Consider the following 19,486-nt stretch of genomic DNA (forward strand, 5'->3'; position numbering starts at 1 on the left):
GAGTTAGGAGGAAACCTTGTTTACTCACAGCCGAGAAAACAAAAAAGACACAGAGTATACAAATTCCCGCCCCTGACTTTAAACAATCCAGTTCTCTGATTGGTCCCCTGGTCAGGTGTTTGGTTACCCTTTCCAGGTAAAAGAAACTTAACCCTTACCTTACCTATCTAGTTATGACAGGTGCACCAATGGATAAGTGGCCTTAATTGTTGTAAACAATCGAACCAGCACCTACTACCCCATGCCGTATCAAGTAGTTGAATTGCTTTAGACAATACCAAATTTCACTGTGGATATTTAATGGACACAATACAGATAAGAGTACACAAAGATTACAAGAGCAACTTGCTGCAAGCACCAACAGCTGGACACACTTACAATACACACTACAGGATGGCACTGGCAAAATTTTAACCCTATCAGAAGAGAAGCAGCAGTGGTTTTGGTGGTGGCCAGGATGTTCGACCATACTGCAGTGGTCAGGACTCTTGGTGTTGCTGTGGATTATCATAGCAGCTGGTGTATTGTTAACTGTATTTGTGTTACGTTGCATATGGCACAATCCCCTAGAGAACAGCCACTAATTATAACCTATAAGTAATGAAGCTCCCCCACCCATGTACTGAACAACCCAGACCTAACCTTATGGTGCCCTCTATGATGGGAAGTCTGGAACACTAATTGGAATAGGTGTGGTATGCCCGTATGAGAGAAGGTGCAGGGCACTATACTACACAAGGGGCAGTGGGACAGACTGAATATCGACACCTTCCACCTTGATGCCTGGCCCTATCAGGAATTGTGTTGCCATATGTCCTATGCTTTTCCAGGGATACCTGGGCAGCAGGACACCAAAAGGAAAAAGGGGTGCAGTGTTAGGATATAGATAGTCAGTCCTGTCTGTAAAGGCCTACCTATACTTTAAGAATTTAGATATATGTTTATCATTTAGCTACTTATAGAGGTATGAAAGAATCAGAATCACTGTCTGCCTGTGTAGGGACCTTCTCTCACTGTGACAGTCTGAGGAAGTAAGTTGGGATTCGAAAATAAGGAAAAAGGAACTTGGATTTAAGCTTGCTGGAAGTTCACCCCAATAAACATCAACGGACTTCAGGTATGTTGCTCTGTTCACGCAAGGAGGACCAGGGAAGGGGGAGTGTGAAGGAATAGGCCCTCTAACACCATTGTTTGAAACAGACCTTAAATTCTATGTTTACTTGGAGTACTTCTTTAAGGGGATGAAATCACATACATATTAGAAAATGGGATAACCTACTTTTGATTTTGTTTACCAGTTTTAGCTGTATTTTAAGAAGGAATATACTGGAAGCAATCCAACAGGTATCTACCTGAAATACATAATTGCGTATCAGATTCAAACTAATGTGCATATTGTAAGGAGACTATGATAGATATCCTGAAAGTGAGACAAACTGAATAAATAACCATAAATGCCAAGATTTCAGCAATGGCAATAGTTTTACTTTTCCTAGGGCCTGTAGAGGGTGTAGTGTTTGGGGTGATGGCTAATAGTTACATGTTTTCCCAGTCAAAGCAAGTAGAACTCGGCATATAGATGTTCAATTATTGTTGTGGCATATGAACCTACTAGTGAACCATTACATTCAATCATCCATTTCAGCAAAACTGGATGCAAGGAGTATTATTACTGTAACTATACTCTGAGATTACACAACACTGTGCACCGATATGAGATTTTAATGCACGGAAAAACCTGTTTTGGCACTTCTCTCCCCACAACAGAGACATGAATATCTAGTTCTTGCATTGGTATGAAGTGGATTTACTGTTCTTTCAGCAAGATAACTGTTCCCCTGCTGTTAAGCTAAAATTTTAACTAGCATCTGCTCTGTTAAGAAGTCAATAAACTTAAAATGTGTGACTTGCTGAAAGCTCTATGGGTAAAAAACATCACAGTCATGCTAAACTACTTTTGGAAGGAATAACCAGCAACATCCAAATTCAAATAACTTTATTTCAACATACATGAACTGAAACAAAATATAATTGAGATTTACAGACTTAAGAGAAATATATTGCTGGGCTGGCCCATTGGCAAGTGTTCTTTACTACTAAGCAGTGAGAATGATTAGATTTCCAGTCTTCACCTTGCTTGTTGGGCCAAAAAGGAGCTGGAAGTGCCACAGATGCTTATTCCTCAAGAGGACTTGCATTGCTCTGCAATTAAGAACTAGTGTTTATGAACACTGAAGAAACTCATCCACTCTTCAGCTAGATAAACTAAACTCCATGCTAGCCTCAGAGCTTCAACGAGGAGAGAGAGACACCTCTTCTGAAAAAATACATCTATTACTAAAATCCTACTTCACTTGTGCTATTGTGGAAATCGCAGCTTTGGAATATTAGGTTTCCACCGCAATTTTGTTTTAGTTTCTTCCCAGAGTCCACAATTTTGCATACAGTTGAGGTTTGCAACACACGTTTTCCCCATTAATACATTAAATTATCTTCTGTTCTACAGTGTTTTCCAGAGTTAGCCGAGACAGCAAAGCAATCACTATTGATCTTGCCTAATCCTGTGGATGCTGAGCATACAGTATCTCAGTATGGACAAGTCTTGACAAAGCAGACAGGGCATAAAGGAGACCACTGTAGCAGGGCATACTGCACTAACAGTCAATGCCTGTAATACGTAAATGGCTAAAGTGACAACTTGATTTCTACAGCAGTTGTGTTAAGACTTTTAGTTTTCTGAATTTTATATTGTACTGGTTACTTTTTTTTTTTCAATGAATGTAATAGGTGCAAAATTTGCAGGCATAATATAATAGTTGAGTTGTTTATATTGTAGGTCTATTGTGGCTTTTCCAAATTACTGCTATTAAAAATGGTCCATTATTACTTTTCTGCAATTGTCCATGTCTTAGCTGTAACTAGGCTGCAATTATTTGAAGATTATCTCACAATTCAGGTAAGGCCCTATATATTACTGAAGAGCAACAGTGCAGTAAAATATATTGCACTGCATCAAATTAAAAACAAACTCTGTCCCTCCTGATGTTCTTATCCTACCTAATCTTTTGTATAAGCATCTGCTCTAAAATTCACAACCATAGAATTTATATTACATAACCCTGCAAGCAAGGTGGTTTCAGTACACTTGTTGCAGCTGAACCAGCAGGTAATAGCACACATCAACATGTGGTATACGTACTTGGTAAATGGGAAATTTTGCCAATTTACTTGAAAATTTACAAAAGTTAAGACTGTTTTACAATTTATAGTCCAATGTAGTTAAGTTAGTCAATGCTACACTATAGCACTATAAGATAAGCAATGCTTTAAGATGCCCTACTCCGGAAATAGTTATTTGCAATTCTTGCATCTTTAGGTTTCCTTTACTGAAAATATGATAAATGGTATAAAATACTGAGATGCAAATTTTGGAAATGTTTTGAAATAACAGATTAAATTTATGGTAAGTTCCCAGTTGATACCTGGTTCAAAGGGGCTCAGATTTTCAACCTACTTCCAAAGACAAACAAATAGTTGGAATTTCTTTGAATGTAATCGGTTTATAAAATTGTACAGAAAAATGGAGTATTATGTGCAAACATACCGAAATCAATAGACTTTATAAAAACATTCCTAGAAATGTATCAAGCTTAAACAAAAAATGATATACAAAGATTTACAGCTGAGCTTTTAGTCGTCATCAGAATCTGAATCATATCTCTTTCCTCTGATAGTTTTCTTATCCAGCTTTGTCACAATGGTTCCAAATTTCTTTTGGCTCTGAAAAGGTGGGTCCATCAAGTTTCCACTAGAAAGAAATAAAATTTTGCTGTTTAAAGCAAAAAGGTAAAAATATATGAGCAGACAGCAGCACAGACCCAGAGAAGCAATTGGACAAATCTGTTTCAAGAAAGAGGGGTTGGGATCAATAGTGGCTAGGAGGAGCATGTTCTTTTTATACCCTTAATCTCCCCCCTGCACCTCACTAAAACCAGAGATTGCCAGAGAAAGTAAGACTAAGCCCTTGGCTACACTTGCAAATTAGAGCGCATTAAATCAGCCCCGGGCGCCCTAACTCCTGAGGTGTCCACGCTAGCAAGGCACTAAGAGCACCTGGACTCTGCAGCAGGAGTGCCCCTGGTAATCTACCTCCACAAGAAGCATAGAGCTTCCTGCACCCTGGCTGAAATCCCTGGGGTCAGTATGGACAACATGTTGCATTACTGCACTGTGATTGGCGTCCGGAAACATCCCATAATCCCTTGAAGTCAAGAGGCCACTCGTCATTATTTTGAACTCGGCTGCAGGCATGCGGATATCCCCTTTCAACGCTCCATTTCTGACAGCCAACTGCTTATCTGCTCTGGGACAAGGCAAACCATAACTGTGGAATGCTGCTGCTGCCTGGTCAGGCATTTGTGCATGTAGGGGGCTGATGTCAGAGTTTCCCCCTGCTGCTGTCTGAACTTACAAGATAGAATGCTGACACACTGCCTCCCCCCCGACATATCCACAACATACTCCCTGTCACACTCCACCCTCACCCCGTCACATTCCACCCTCGCCTCATTTAAAAAGCACGTTGCAGCTACTTGCAAACTGGGATAGCTACGACAATGGACTGCTCTCTGTGGCACTGCAAGAGCTGCTAATGTGGCCACGCCACTGCGCTTGCAGCTGACAGTGTAAACAAACGGCAGTGCTTTCCTTGCTGCTGTCTCCAAGGGCTGGTTTAACTCCTGGCGCTCTACATCTACAAGTGTAGCCATGCCTTAAGACAGCAAGGTTGTACTCTCTTTCTTATGCAGCTGCCTCCTCTTAAGCAAGGTTCCTGAGGAGAGCTAGTCAGAAGCTCACAGAGCAGGACATATGAGACTAGGATTCCAGAGTAGTGTGGACATACAGAGCCTTCACACAGATGGCTGTAGCCTACAGTGGATCCCTGGTGATCTGCAGGGTTTGTGGCTCATTTTGCAGAGGGAGGGCTAATGGAGAAACTCTGTAAGGAGAACCTAATACAGGTTCCTCCCACCTCATCCCTTCCTCTAAGTTTTATCACGTGAGGAATGAGCCAGCCCATCAATATTTACAAGATTCAAGACACTACAGCATTCACAGAATAGGTTCTCTCATATAAATTACAATCCAGCAAGTCCATTTGTTTCTCATTTGTTGAATCCTACTAATATATTCTCTTTGGCCACCCCCTCTCTGCTTGCTCGCTACTGGTGTGGAAGAAAGGGAAAAGGGAAGAGGAAGCGGACATTCCTCCAGACACAGTTACAGATTAATGAAGTGCCCAAACAAAAACAGAGTTCTAGAAAGGCACTGAAAAAATACAATACTTAAGACTAGGAGTGTGTTAACTACAGCTTAGCTCCCATGAGACTACAATATACTGTTCCCACTCCGAACAGTGGGCTTCTTTTTAAAGAAGAACAAGAATACATTCTACAATTTGAAGATTTAACATTCAAATAAATGTAGAGGAGTTTAATGGAAAAACTTTCCCTATTTTTAATAACTTAGCTTTAAAAAAGCCAAGAATATTAAAAGCAAAAGAAGGTACATTAATGTGATAACAAGGTTGACCTTTTAATCAGTAAATTCAGATTGCAGATCCCACAATACCTTAATTCTACTCCTGGTTTTTACTATCGATGTCTTTCCATTAATGATCACAAAACACAAGGCTATGTGACAGTTCTTTGCAAATGCAACATAATAGAAATCATTTGCACTTTTTTCAGTAACAGACTTTCTAAAGTCAAATGATATTTAACCTACATTTTGCTATCACCTTGGACAGGCACATGCCCCATACCCAGCTGAACAGTGCAAGTGTGAAGATATCCGGTAAAGACTGAATTGGTTTGGGAGGAAAGGCTGGGCCTTCAGCTGACTTATTAAGAAGCGGCTGTAAAGAGAGTGGGTGGGAACTGGTTATCCTAAAGCCCAAAGGCCAGAGCTTTGTTTGTTTTCACTAGTATTGGGAAAACTTCCTTTTCTCAGGAGCTTCCTGAGAGGCCTTCTCTTTGTTTTCCTTGCCAAAGGTTTATTGCTGTAATAGTTGGATTATTAGCTCACTTTGGTCTTGGGCATACTAAACATCAACAGAATCTTTATGCAAAAAATGAATCTGTAAATATAACCCTCACACATTAACTTAAAAAACCAAATATATTCATTACCTGTAATTAATTATGTCTGAACAGCCTAATCTCCATTCTAGAGTTTCTGTGATAAAGTCATCCGTATTACCAAGATCAGTAAAGCCAACAATAAAATCTTGTGTTTTTCCATCTTTTACTAGTGCTAAAGTGGGAATTACTTTGATGCCCAATCTCTCGCACAGGAATGGAGATTTTTCAGCATTTAATTTCAGGAATTTTGTTTCAATGTGTTTCTTTGAAAGTGCTGCCAAATGCTTGTCTAATATCAGGCATCTGTGGAAAAAAAAATACTTATCAGTTAGGTATCACAAAGGCCATAAATCATTTAAGTCTACTTCAGTGCTGAATTCTTATTATTAAGGTCATATTTGAAGAATCAACATTACAGACATAACTTGTTACTTTTGGTTTTACTTTTAGGGAAAAATAAAATATTCCAATCAGTTTACTAAATATTCAAGAGCTTCAACTTGCATTATCTGGATTTCAAGGTTATCAAAATAAGTGACTTGGCATTGTGGTTGGGCAAATTGGGATAACACGTTCCTTCCTTGAAGCCTCTGGCTGCCAGCAGTTCATAGGAAATGTTCTCATCTTTCATTAGGGCATGTTGTTGCTCACAGTCAAGTATGTGGGAATTTTGCTATTCAACTTCAATAGGAACAAGATCAGGCCCAAGTTTTTAAGAAGCAATCTAGTGAGATTTGTTCACCACCACAAATTCCACCAATTTGTTCACCACCACAATCACCACCAATTCTTTTCCTCTGCTACCAAGTTTTCCAATGACCCTTTTCTAGGGATAAACTCGTTTCAAAATGAATTTTACCTAGTTCCATTACCTGGCATGGCTGTTCAGCTTAATATTAATGAACTGCCTGCCTCAAAGCTAAGCAACGATGATGTGAAGCAAAATGCTCCCCTAGAAATCCTGTCTACAGACCTTCGTGAGTATTTTCAGATATCAATTTACTAAGCTGGTCAGCATAATTATATGATGTTATAAAATAAGCCCCATGTTAAGTATTTAGATGCTTATTTAGTTTTAGTAGAAACATGACTGATTGCAGGCCCCCCTGCTCTGTGAGATTTGACAGATCTGTTGATTTTAAAACCTCTACATTCAGTTTCACTTGCTGCTTTTAGAATAATTTATTTACTTTTACACATTTTTAGCATCACAAGAGTCTCTTTAAAATAAGGTATTTACAGTACCTGAAGTTTGTATCTCTATAGAAATGGCAAACCACATTTTTACTCCCTTTGACTTCTTGAAAAAAGTCTCTCTCACTTGGGATTTCTCTATATTCTCCATGTCCTTTTGAGAGCCATTCCTAATGATGAGAAAGCAAAAAGTTAGTACTATGTTTCTTAATTGCATTTAATCTATTCTGAGAGCAATATTACTTTTGGAGAACTCTGACATGTTATAAAAATATATTTATATTCCATAAAAAAAAAGACTGCCACCTGAAAGCCCTTTTTTTTTTTTTTTTTTTTTTATAAAGAGGGGAAGAGGCAGGAAGGTTTTACTTGGAAACATTTGAAGGCAAACTACTTTTCTCTCTTCACCCCTTCTTCCCCTGCACAGTGGATGAAAAACCACTAGTTTGGACATGGCTGCTGGGTTAATCTGCTGATATTTTTTTTTTTTGGTGGGGTAGAAGAGGAGCAGGAGTCACTGCTTTGTTGAGAGCTGCAGTCCTTGTACAGAATACGATACGCTTCCATAGCATAACCTCCTACGAAGAATAGATTAAACCGCCAGTATTCAAGAGAGGATATAAACCCCAAAGTTCTCTCAACAATTTTGGGACCCTCAAAGTTGCAATGCGGACTGCCCTCTTCAGAAAGTAATTGTACACTGAAAAAAATTCACCAAAGCATGACATCACAAAAAAAATCGCAACAACAACAACACAACACACATACAGAAAGCATGGCACAGCACACTTTAAAACAGATTTATTTTCAGTTGTCCCTATATAGAAAATGCAGACGAATACTGTATTTTTAAAACTTCTGAAACATGCATTAGCATCTCAACATTATAAAGGTCACCAGAGGTGGCTTTACAACAGACAGATTAAGTATTTAGATAATCTTTAAAAATGACAATTGTATACAAACAAAAAGTCCTCAAACATCTAGGTTCAATCCAAATACCCCAATGTAAGCATGTTTTCCAGAACAACATGCACGCAATTATACACACAAAAATGCATGCTTGTTTTTACTGAATGCACAGTTACAATTTCACAAGGGAAAAGTTATAATGGGACATGTAAATTGCAGTAATTGCATGATTAGGTGTGCAGATGTGTGCCTGCAATTTTGAAAGTCTAGCCCTTTATAATAAAAATTACTTTGCACTCATTGGAGAAGGATTGAGTAAGCTAGATGTTTACAAGCAGTATATGCTTTTCCAAAGCTAAATCTCAAGTTGCCTAATTTTTAAAGGTAAAACAAAGCAGTTTCAACAAGATGCCAGTGCAAAAAAAAGTGTTACCCTAAAAAGGAGTGAATTGAGTTAAAAGGAGGTCATAAATATCCTGAATGTTGTCCATGCTCATGGCGCCTAGTATAGCCTAATTATTTTTATTTTTTTTTGATCAAGAGACTACAAAGAAGAAGAAATAGAAAGAGAGTCAACAACAAACTAAACTGTTCTTCAAGGAAAATCAGCAATAGAGACAGACATGTTACATTATCAAAAAAATATGTTCAGGTCTACCTTGAGTCAGAACTATTAAGGTTCCATATCCCTCAGCATTCCAGCCTAACAATGACAGATATTAGAAACATAAGAATGGCCGTACCGGGTCAGACCAAAGATCTATCTAGCCCAGTATCTCTCTACTGACAGTGGCCAATGCCAGGTGTCCCAGAGGGAGTGAACCTAACAGGCAATGATCAAGTGATCTCTCTCCTGCCATCCATCTCCATCCTCTGGTGAACAGAGGCTAGAGACATCATTTTTTACCCTTCCTGGCTAATAGCCATTTATGGACTTAGCCACTATGAATTTATCCAGTTCCCTTTTAAACATTGTTATAATCCCAGCCTTCACAATCTCCTCAGGTAAGGAGTTCCACAAGTTGACTGTGTGCTGAGTCAAGAAGAACTTCCTTTTATTTGTTTTAAATCTGCTACCTATTAATTTCATTTGGTCACCCCTAGTTCTTGTATTATGGGAATAAGTAAATAACTTTTCCTTATCCACTTTCTCCACATCACTCATGATTTTATATACCTCTATCATATCCCCCCTTAGTCTCCTCTTTTCCAAGCTGAAGAGTCCTAGCCTCTTTAATCTTTCCTCATATGGGACCCTCTCCAAACCCCTAATCATTTTAGTTGCCCTTTTCTGAACCTTTTCTAGTGCTAGAATATCTTTTTTGAGGTGAGGAGACCACATCTGTACACAGTATTCGAGATGTGGGCGTACCATGGATTTATATAAGGGCAATAATATATTCTCAGTCTTATTCTCTTTCCCCTTTTTAATGATTCCTAACATCCTGTTTGCTTTTTTGACCGCCTCTGCACACTGCGTGGACATCTTCAGAGAACTATCCACGATGACGCCAAGATCTTTTTCCTGACTCGTTGTAGCTAAATTAGCCCCCATCATATTGTATGTGTAGTTGGGGTTATTTTTTCCAATGTGCATTACTTTACATTTATCCACATTACATTTCATTTGCCATTTTGTTGCCCAATCACTTAGTTTTGTGAGATCTTTTTGAAGTTCTTCACAATCTGCTTTGGTCTTAACTATCTTGAGTAGTTTAGTATCATCTGCAAACTTTGCCACCTCACTGTTTACCCCTTTCTCCAGATCATTTATGAATAAATTGAATAGGATTGGTCCTAGGACTGACCCTTGGGGAACACCACTAGTTACCCCTCTCCATTCTGAGAATTTACCATTAATTCCCACCCTTTGTTCCCTGTCTTTTAGCCATATTCAGCTGCATCCACATCTCAAAGCCTAATATTGGCCTCTACTATTCCCTTCACAACTGGAATGCCCTCTTTCCACCGCCTATCACTGTCCAGTTTTATAGTTTTTGAGGCGATAGTAGGCAGGGAAACCCAACGGAATTCCCTATTTGCAGCTTAAGTTCCATACCGCTTGCTAAGAAAACCCAAGCTATGTTGCAAAAGATTTTTGGGAAACATCAAGATCAATAGTTTAATGAGATGGTTGCAACAACAAGGTAGGATCATTTCCTGCCCCTGCAAAAAAACATGAGCAAGTACGTTTTCTTCACATACATCCCAAAGTCTTACTGGATTGTGAGAAGCCCCTTTGCAGAATGAGGATAGGCTAAAGAGCTGGGAGAGGCAATGCATCATTCCTTTTGTAAAATGCCTCAAAACATAGAGAGGGAGGGACTTGCATACTACCACAAGAAGACTTCAAATGTTTAGAAGTTTGGAGGAGAAGGATCCCTAAAATCTGCTGGCAAGTGTGCATTACTGGTGTTTTCAGTCAATAATATTTGAGGTCTCAATCACCTGAATATGAACATAATCAAATTCAAATATCAGTTTATTTGCTTACCCTTCTCTTAATCCAGATTTTTTTTAATATACTTTTGTATAATTTTGATGTTACCAAACTGTTCTAAATCAAGGCCAAAAATTCAAATGTGTTAGACATGTTGTATTCTATGATTCTATGCCACATTTCAGCCCGAACAAGTGTACTGCTATTCAACACCTACCCTCCCCCGAGATTTTCTATCAAACACAAACAGAATCAACTATGGTAGTCTTTGCTATAGTGCATAAAGCATCTGATCCCATTCTTTGAAGTTCAGAATGTAAAATGCTGCCAGAAAATTACTTGTTTCTGCTGCTGGGATTTCTTTAGTGCTTCGAGCCTCCTTTCTTTAAGGCGTTCCAATTCATCTTCATCCATCTGGTCCAATTTCTGAATCTCAGCATCCAGCTGTTCTTCCACTACTTTAGTAGTCTGAAGCACTTGGTTTTCCAGAACTTTTGAAAACATTTCAACAGAAGTATCAGCAGCCATTCTTCTGGATATTCAATACACTCCTTGTAGCTGCAAAACATAATACATGAAAGTAGAGATGAATACCATAAAACAATACCTATTTTAAGCCTTTAGTTCATATCCTGATCAAGCCAATCTCTTATCTATAGAGTGCTGTGTAGCAAAACTGGGGGTGGAGAAAAGAGAGACAGTACCTATCCTATTAGGAACTAATATGCAGATAGTTGTCTACAGAGTTGTAAATCCCCCTGAAGAAAACAATACTTACACGGTACACACGCAAGATAACAAAGATTCCAGTCATATCCCATTCTCTGACTCCCTAGGCAGGTGCTAAAATAGCACATTCAGCTTCTTGGAGAGGGAAGCCCAGATTCACAAAGGGCACTTCAGTCTCAGTTTTAGGCACCACTATGATCCACAACACAAATGCCTGGCTTCCACCTAACTGTAGGTGCCTAAACTCATTCAGTGCCTAAGTTTTCAGTATAGAAGTTCCCTACATATGTTTCTGCCTGTGGCCATGTGCACTGCTGCCTCTTTCTAGGTGTCTGAATACCTATCTCATGCCTAAGGCCCAGCTCAATCCACAAACCAGGGGAGATAGGCTCTCCTCTGCCTAACACACCGGTAGGTCCTGAACTGGTAAGTGTGTGCAGAGGCTACCTAATGCCACACAAAACAGCCTAGGGAAGAGTGGGAGGTGGATCTTTCTTATAATCTTTAGCAGTGTGTTTAGGATACTCACCCAGGATGTGAGAGACCCTTTGTTCAAGTCCCTCCTCTGCCCTATGAGGAGGGATCTGAACAGGGATCTGCCACCTGTCAGGTGAGTGAAAAACTGACTGCTCTGGGCAGCAGCATAGGCTCAATCTTTCTCTGTGGAGATCCTCCTTGTGCAGAATTTCAGACACACATCGTACCAGGAATAGAGAGAAAAATGAGCTGCAAGAATTCACTAAGTTTTCCCCCATTGTGCTCCATGTTTACTTTACCCCTAGCGATGTAGTGCTGTGTGGTGGTTTTGTAACAGGCTTACAGCAGGGCGGGAACGAGACCATTCAGCTCAGGACCCGAACAGCCTGCAAGCCAGCAGCCACCTATTTGTGCTACAAAATAAGCCGGTCACCTTAAGCCCCGTAGGGCTTAATTCCATCTACAGTGTAAGTAGCGAAGTGAAGCGAAACACCCAGCCCGGGGGTGGGGGGGGAGCGAGAGCCGGTTCCAGAAAACGAGCATCAGCACCACTTCCCACCAGGGGAGGTGAGGCGGGGGTGGTGCCTGATGCACCCCCACCCTCCAGCTGTTACCCCCTGCAGCTCCTGCCTAGTGCGGGGGGGGGGGGGTCCACCAGCTATAGGGCGACAGGGCCCCGAGCCAGGCAACAGCTAAACACAAAGTATTGCGCACGCGCGGCTCGCGCCTGCTGCAACAGCTGCGTTCACCGGCTCCAACGCCCCCGCCCCGGACAAACCGCCCGTGGCGATCCCAGCCCCACCCCAGCGAAAGGAGCCCGCAGCCGGGCCCCTGGGCCGACAAGGGAAACGCTGCCGGACAGGACGCGCCGCTCACAGTCCCCGTCCCCGGCGCTCCCTCACCCTGTCCGCGCGTCTCGCGGCCTCAGCTCGTGCCTGGCGAATCCGATGATCGTTGACTCGCCTCGCACCAGGTAGGATGGTGGTGAGGGGAGAGGCCGCAGTGCGCATGCGCCTTCACGCCAGGACCCAGCACCACGGCGGCCTACGGAGAGGGCGCGAGACAAGGGCGGACGAGGGACCCGCTGAGCGAGGCGCTCATTGCTGCTGCCTTGCTCCCCCTCTGGCCGGAGGGCGAACAGCGGCAACAGGCTCACGCTCCCCGCTCCCTGCCGGGCCAGCCCCAGCCCGCCCCTTTACTGCCACCTGCTGGCCAGCTCCAGGCTGCCCCTCCTCGCTGCCCAGCCTTAGGGTCGCCCCGTCACTGCACCCTGCTGCCAAGGCCAGAGAAGGAAATTTCCCACCCCCTCCCTCCTCGGGCATGGGGGTGTGCAGTATACACAACAGAAAACAAGGGATGCTCTGATTCACTAGCGTGGCCCCGTGGTTAGAGCACAGAACAGGGAGTCAGACTATGGGATTCACAGCTCTGCCACTGAACTGCTACCTGCCTTGGGCAAATCGTTTTCCCTCACTGCAGCTCCCCTCCCCTCTGTGTAAAACAGACACAACAGCGGCATCTTACCTCTCAGGCGTGTTGTTTGTAAAGCACTTTCACATTACTGGACAGACAAGGAGAATCTGTCCCCTCCACCCTCACGAGACACATGCAGGTGCAGAGCAGAACAGTGTGTTGTGCGATGCTTGCTGGGGACCGTGACCTGCTGTCTGTGGGTGCTGTGAGGCTCTGCTCTATTCCTTCAGGCTGGGGCTGGGGCTGGGGAGCCACCCTGAGGAATGGGGCAGGAGCTTCCATCTGGGCTGGGGGATGGGTGTGAAGCACTGGGTGTGCAGGGACTCCAGCTAGAGTGGGGTTGCCCACGGCCGGGTGATGCTTCCATCCGTGGCCTCGTTTGGTGGGAAGGTGGGAGTGCAGCTTTGTGGCCTTGGGCTGCTGGTGTCAGGAGGAGTCATTCCTGGCTCTTTAGGCCGTTCATTAGGCCTGTGTCGTAATAGGCATCTCTTGACGTCAGACATGGGGCCAAGTCTTTCCTCAGGCATCAGTGTATGATGCATAGGCAAAAACCTTCTAGCCAATAAGGGTCACACTAGGCTGTTTGTAAAATCCTGGGGAAATTGAGTGCAGCATATTCAGCGATGCTTTCCGGTGAGTGGAGTAGTCACAACAGATCATTGCTTCTACCACATGACTTTAGTATGTCACTGACTATTCTAAAATCAAGATGGGATGTTTTTCTAAATGTGAAGGAGCAAGTTATATAAAAGGTATATATAGTAATTGCTCTATCCTGTCATCTAGATTTTTTTTACCCTGAATTGGAAATGTTAAACATATAGCATTCATTCAGACATATTTTACAACTTCCTGTTGTGTGATCCTTCCAATAGACAACCATTTTACTACTCTATCGCACTTATCTACAGACAGACATTGTCCCATTATGGGAGCCAGGAGGAGGTGATTGGGAATTGTGAACCATATCGCCATAACCTGCCCATTGGTTAGTGTCTGTCTGTTGTATTTTTGTGACTCCAAATGTTACATCTGAAACGATCCTTTAATTCTTTTCTTTAATCACAGTGGTAATATTTTTGACACAGGGTAATGATAGTAACGGCTAGGGCAATCAGCAGGAGTGATGTCTGTAGTTCTTAAATACTGACACTATATAATAAGATTCCAGGAATGTCATACTGTGGGAGTCAGTCTGAAGCTTATGTCTGTACAGTCAGTGTGAAGTGACAGAAGCAGCTACAAGCGTGTTGAGAGCTCTCTTTGTTCAAAATACCACCAGAATGAATCATCATTGGGTTTCACAGTTTATTATCATCCAGTTTTTAAGTTCTCAGCCATTTTGACTTAATTAATTATCCCTGTGTGATGTACAGCTACAGTCATTCCATCATGGATATGCCATGCCAAGAGTCGTAGGCAGTTCCGATGTCAGAGGTAACTCAACCAATCACCATCCTTATTCTATAGCTAATTTGCAGGCAACAATTTTATTGGTAATTTAAGGGATAACGTGATGGATTACTTGGCCCAACTGTCACACCTAGGCACCCAATTGCCATACTGCAGCATGCACCCCTCATTCACCATCTGCACAAATCCACGCTACTCTCTTAGCACAACCACCAAGATGAAAATCAGCACAGCCACCCACACAACACAGCCACTGTATATAACAAGAGTTGGCAACCTCTGGCACTCTGCTTACCAGGGTAAGCACCCTTGCGGGCTGGGCCAGTTTGTTTACCTGCTGCATTGGCAGGTTTGGCTGATCGCAGCTCCCACTGGTCGCGATTTGCCGTCCCAGGCCAATGGGGGTGGTGGGAAGGCATGGCAAGCACATCCCTTGCCTGCGCCGCTTCCCGCCACCCCCATTGGTCAGGGACTGCAAACTGCGGCCAGTGGTAGCCGCAGTTGGCCAAACCTGCTGATGTGGCAGGCAGGGCGGGTGCCAGGATGTTTCGCGCCCTAGGCGAAACCTCCACCTTGCACCCCCCCGAGCTCTGTGGCAGCTCTCCGCCCCCCTCCACCCTAAGGTACCCCCCCGTGGCAGCTTCCCCCCCTACAGCTGTTTGGCACCGCAAGCCTGGGAGGGAGAGAAGCAGAGCGAGGCAGCATGCTCAGGGGAGGAGGCAGAGCAGAGGTGAGCTGGGGTGGGGAGCGGTTTCCCTGTGTGCTGCGCCCCTCCCCTTACTTGCTGCAGGCGGCCCTCCCCGTGCCCCGCTGCCCCAGGTCCCTCCACCTAAATGCCGATGACGGCGGGGGTGGCCGCTGAAGGACCCGAAATGCCACCCCCCAAATGCTAGTGTCCTAGGTGACCGCCTAGATCGCCTAAAGGGTTGCACTGGCCTGGCGGCAGGTAAACCAACTGGCCCGGACCACCGGGCTGCTTACCCTGGCAATCCGCGTGCCAGAGGTTGCTGACCTCTGGTATATAATAACCCCAAATACATACAGCCCTTCACAGCAGCACACACCCCTCATTTGCCACCTTCACAAATCAATACAGAATCCCCCAACACAAACCCCACAGACAGAAGTAAACACAACCAGAACACATAATAACCCCAAACATCACTCTGAAGCATAGAATATCTGTTGTGTGTGAAGCAATGGAAAGAACTACAAGCATGGCTGAAAACTTTTTTTGTTCAGCATATCAGCAGGTTCAATCATCATTGCGATTTGTGGTCTCTTACCATCCAACTTTTAAGTTCTCATCCATTTTGCCTTATTTACACACATGACAAATTACACCTATGTGCCAGTAGAGGCTTTCAGCTACTAGTTGCGGTTTAAATGTGGGTGCTAATAAGAGCTTAAGACTTTGATCTAAATTCTGGTACCATCAGGACTGGTGCCAGGGTTTCTCACGCCGTAGGTCCTAGGCATGCCTGCGGGAGGTCCACCAGAGCCACGCAAGCAGCCAACCGTCCACAGGCATGACTGCGGCAGCTCCGCCGGAGCCATGGACCAACGGACCCTCCACGGGCATGCCTGCAGCAGGTCAACCGGAGCTGCCTGCCACCCCCCAGCAAAATGCTGCCCCCTCAATAATCCTGGTGCCCTAGGCGATTGGCTAGGCTGCCTAAATGGTAGCACCGGCCCTGGGTACCATCTAGGATTTGCATTCTTTTACATTTCTGTGTAATGAAAAAAAGACTTGATCAATCCTACTAGTGTATGTTTGTCATTCGATTGGTGTTACTGGGTACACAAGTATATGCTGCCAGAACCACAGACCTTTTTCCTATACTTTTGCTAAGAAATTTTCTTGATAACCTTTGTCTTTTCCTTCTTTTAACCCTCCCTAATTCCTTGAATGAAGCTAACATAGAGTGGAACTTTCCAAGAGCTGAGCAATATTCCAGGAGTTCCACAGTGCTCTTGTACCACCTACACTGATCAAACTTCCTGATTTACTATAGTATTGTAAGCAGGGCCGGTGCAACCATTTAGGCGAACTAGGCGGTTGCCTAGGGCGCCAAGATTTGGGGGCGCCAAAAAGCGGCGCCCCCACCCAAATTTTTTAAATGGTTGCAGCGGCCACTGCATAGTCTGAGCTGCCGGCGGCAGCAGCTGCCTGCAGCCGGGCAGCTTTAGGGCGCCCCCGGGTCAGCGCGCAGCCGCAGCGGCCCGGCACCCCAGGGGTCCCCTGGGTCAGGGAGCCGCCACGGCCGGGTCAGGGGCCGCCGCGGTGGTCCGGGGCGCTCCCGGGTCAGGGAGCCGCCGCGCGGGTCAGGAGCCGCCGCGGCGGTCCGGCGGCCCGGGGCGCGGCCGGGTCAGGGAGCCGCCGCGGCCGGGTCAGGGGGCCGCGGCGGCGGTCCGGCGGCCCGAGGCGCTGCTGGTCAGGGAGCCGCCGCGGCTGGGTCAGGGGGCCGCCGCGGCGGTCCGGCGGCCTGGGGCGCCCCCCCCGGGATCAGGGAGCCGCTGCTCCGGTGGACCTGCCGCAGGCATGCCTACGGTAGCTCCGGAGCCACGAGACCCGCGCGGGGGGGGGGGGGGGGGGGGCGGCGAAATGTTCCGGTGCCAAGGGCGTCAGAAATCCTAGCGCCGGCCCTGATTGTAAGCAGTTTCAGTATCATAGGCCAGCTGGCAGGCACACATACCTTTTTTCCGCACCAGTTGGTGCTGCCATTTCTGTTTATCTCTTTAAAGCTGAGCTGTGGGTCAGCTGCCTTTGTGCTGATCCCTAGCACAGTCCCTTCCCTTTGAATTATGCCTTATCTGACATGCAGTGTAGTCTGGGGCCAAATTACACAATATTGGAATTTGGACTCTATCATCTCCAGCTTAACTGCAAGGCAATCTTGTACATTCAGAGATGCCATTGCAAAGGAAAGGACAGAGATGCAGTACAAAGGGAAAGAAGAATTGAGGGTATGGAGGATGAGGTGAAGATCTAGCAAATGTGTCCAATAGCAAGTACCTCATATCAGATTGTTCTTCTGTACCTTCCTGAGAGCAAGTGCCTACCCTGAAAGCGCTTTCATGTGCCAAACCCTTCCATTGACAAGTGATTCCAACCTAAACTCCCCACATTTCCCAAGCTTCCATAACTACCTTGCACAATCCAGGATAAAACCTCTATATATGGTTCCTCAATCCCAGGTATTAAAATGCCCCTCCACTGTCTTTCCTTTTGGTAACAATGTGCTTTCTTTTATTCTTGAAACGTCTTCCCTTTCGTTTTACACTATGTGACATTTCTTTATATTCTGCTTTAAAGGAACACTGGCAACTTAAAAATTGTATTTTTTTAAATCTAAGATTACTATTAATAAAAGATTATCGGGGAAAATTTTTCAGTTTACTCTGTGCATTTATCGCCACATTGGGTAGAGTGAGTTTCAGTCTTTACCCTGTATGTACAGAACCATCTGTTAAACTATGATCCTACAATGAGCTTTATGGGGGTTGACCCTTGTGCTGCTGCAAAGCCCTAGGAATCATTAGAGCCCTGTGTGGACATGGGGTTGCTTGCATAGAGTACATAGCAAGATAGGGACTTTAGTTATTCAGTTTCTGCTGGTGTTTGAGTTGTTCACAGAGCAGAAAGGGAGTGATTTTTTTGTAATTTTAGAAAACATGATTGTAACACCACAAAAATTGACAGGAAAACTTAGGGACTGGCAGTATACCTGAAACTATTTGTAATACTTATTTTTTAATTATCTGATCATCCAGTTGACTATCCTTTTAAAATGTGCTTCTCTCCAAATGCTTTTCAGTGATTATTCAAAAACACCCCCAAAACCTCTCTCAAATGTATGATAAATGTCTGCTCTGTGTGTTCTGTGCCTGATTTAGAGGGTAAGCTTTATGGGCTGTGTCTTCTTCATTGTTTATATTGGCCCTGCACACACTGTGGGTACCAAAGAAGCAGAGGCGGCTCTAAGGATTTTGCCGCCCCAAGCACTGCAGGCAGGCTGCCTCCCAGTGATTTGCCTGTGGAGGGTCCGCTGGTCCTGCGGCTTCGGCAGACCTCCCGCAGGCGTGCCAGCAGAGCGCCCCCCACGGCTTGCTGCCCCAAACGCGCTTGGCACGTGCTGGGGCCTGGAGCTGCCCCTGCTAAGAAGAAGATCTGGCACTTGCTGTTAGCTGCCCAGTAATCTCAAAGTGCTTTACAAATATGAATTCTCTCAACACCCCTGGGATGTATGATGCTGTGGTTGTGCCTGTTTTACAGAGGGGGAGGCGAGGCGCAGTGAGGGAAAACTACCTAAGTCAGGTGTCAGGTCTGTGAATTCCGTAGTTTGACTCCCAGTTCACTGGGCCACACCAGAGAATCAGAGCATCCCTTGTTTTCTGTTGTGTACAGTGCACACCCCCATGGCCGAGGAGGGAAGGGGATGAGAAATTTCCTTCTCTTGCCTTGGCAGCAGGGTGCAGTAAGGGGGCGAGCCTAGGGCTGGGCAATGAGGGGCAGCCTGGAGCTAGGAGGCAGGGGGCAGTAGAGGGGAGGGCTGGGCCTGGCCTGGCAGGGAGCGGGGAGCGTGAGCCTGTTGCCGCTGTTCGCCCTCCGGCCAGAGGGGGCGGTGGGCGGCAGCAGTGAGCGCCTCGTTCAGCGGGTCCCTCCTGCGCCCTTGTCTCGCGCCCTCTCCGTAGGCTGCCGTGG

At 44.8% G+C, this 19,486-nt stretch overlaps 1 protein-coding gene across 2 annotated transcripts; it reads right to left on the minus strand.

Annotated features, from left to right (window-relative positions):
* Positions 1-1,981: 1,981 nt before the first annotated feature.
* TXNDC9 (thioredoxin domain containing 9) lies at positions 1,982-12,943 on the minus strand. 2 transcript variants are annotated; one of them, XM_032765386.2, is made up of 6 exons: positions 12,798-12,943; positions 11,029-11,247; positions 7,389-7,507; positions 6,192-6,446; positions 3,681-3,808; positions 1,982-2,202 (listed from the first exon to the last, which is right to left on the minus strand). In XM_032765386.2, the coding sequence occupies exons 2-5, from the start codon at positions 11,215-11,217 to the stop codon at positions 3,691-3,693; spliced, it is 681 nt and encodes a 226-aa protein (XP_032621277.1). In that variant the 5' UTR covers positions 11,218-11,247; positions 12,798-12,943; the 3' UTR covers positions 1,982-2,202; positions 3,681-3,690. The 2 variants fall into 2 exon arrangements, with proteins under 2 accessions (XP_032621277.1, XP_032621276.1); XM_032765385.2 differs by having other exon boundaries at positions 1,982-3,808; positions 12,798-12,942.
* Positions 12,944-19,486: the final 6,543 nt, after the last annotated feature.

This window comes from Chelonoidis abingdonii, chromosome 1 (genome assembly GCF_003597395.2).
Source record: "Chelonoidis abingdonii isolate Lonesome George chromosome 1, CheloAbing_2.0, whole genome shotgun sequence".
NCBI classification, from domain to species: Eukaryota; Metazoa; Chordata; order Testudines; family Testudinidae; genus Chelonoidis; species Chelonoidis abingdonii.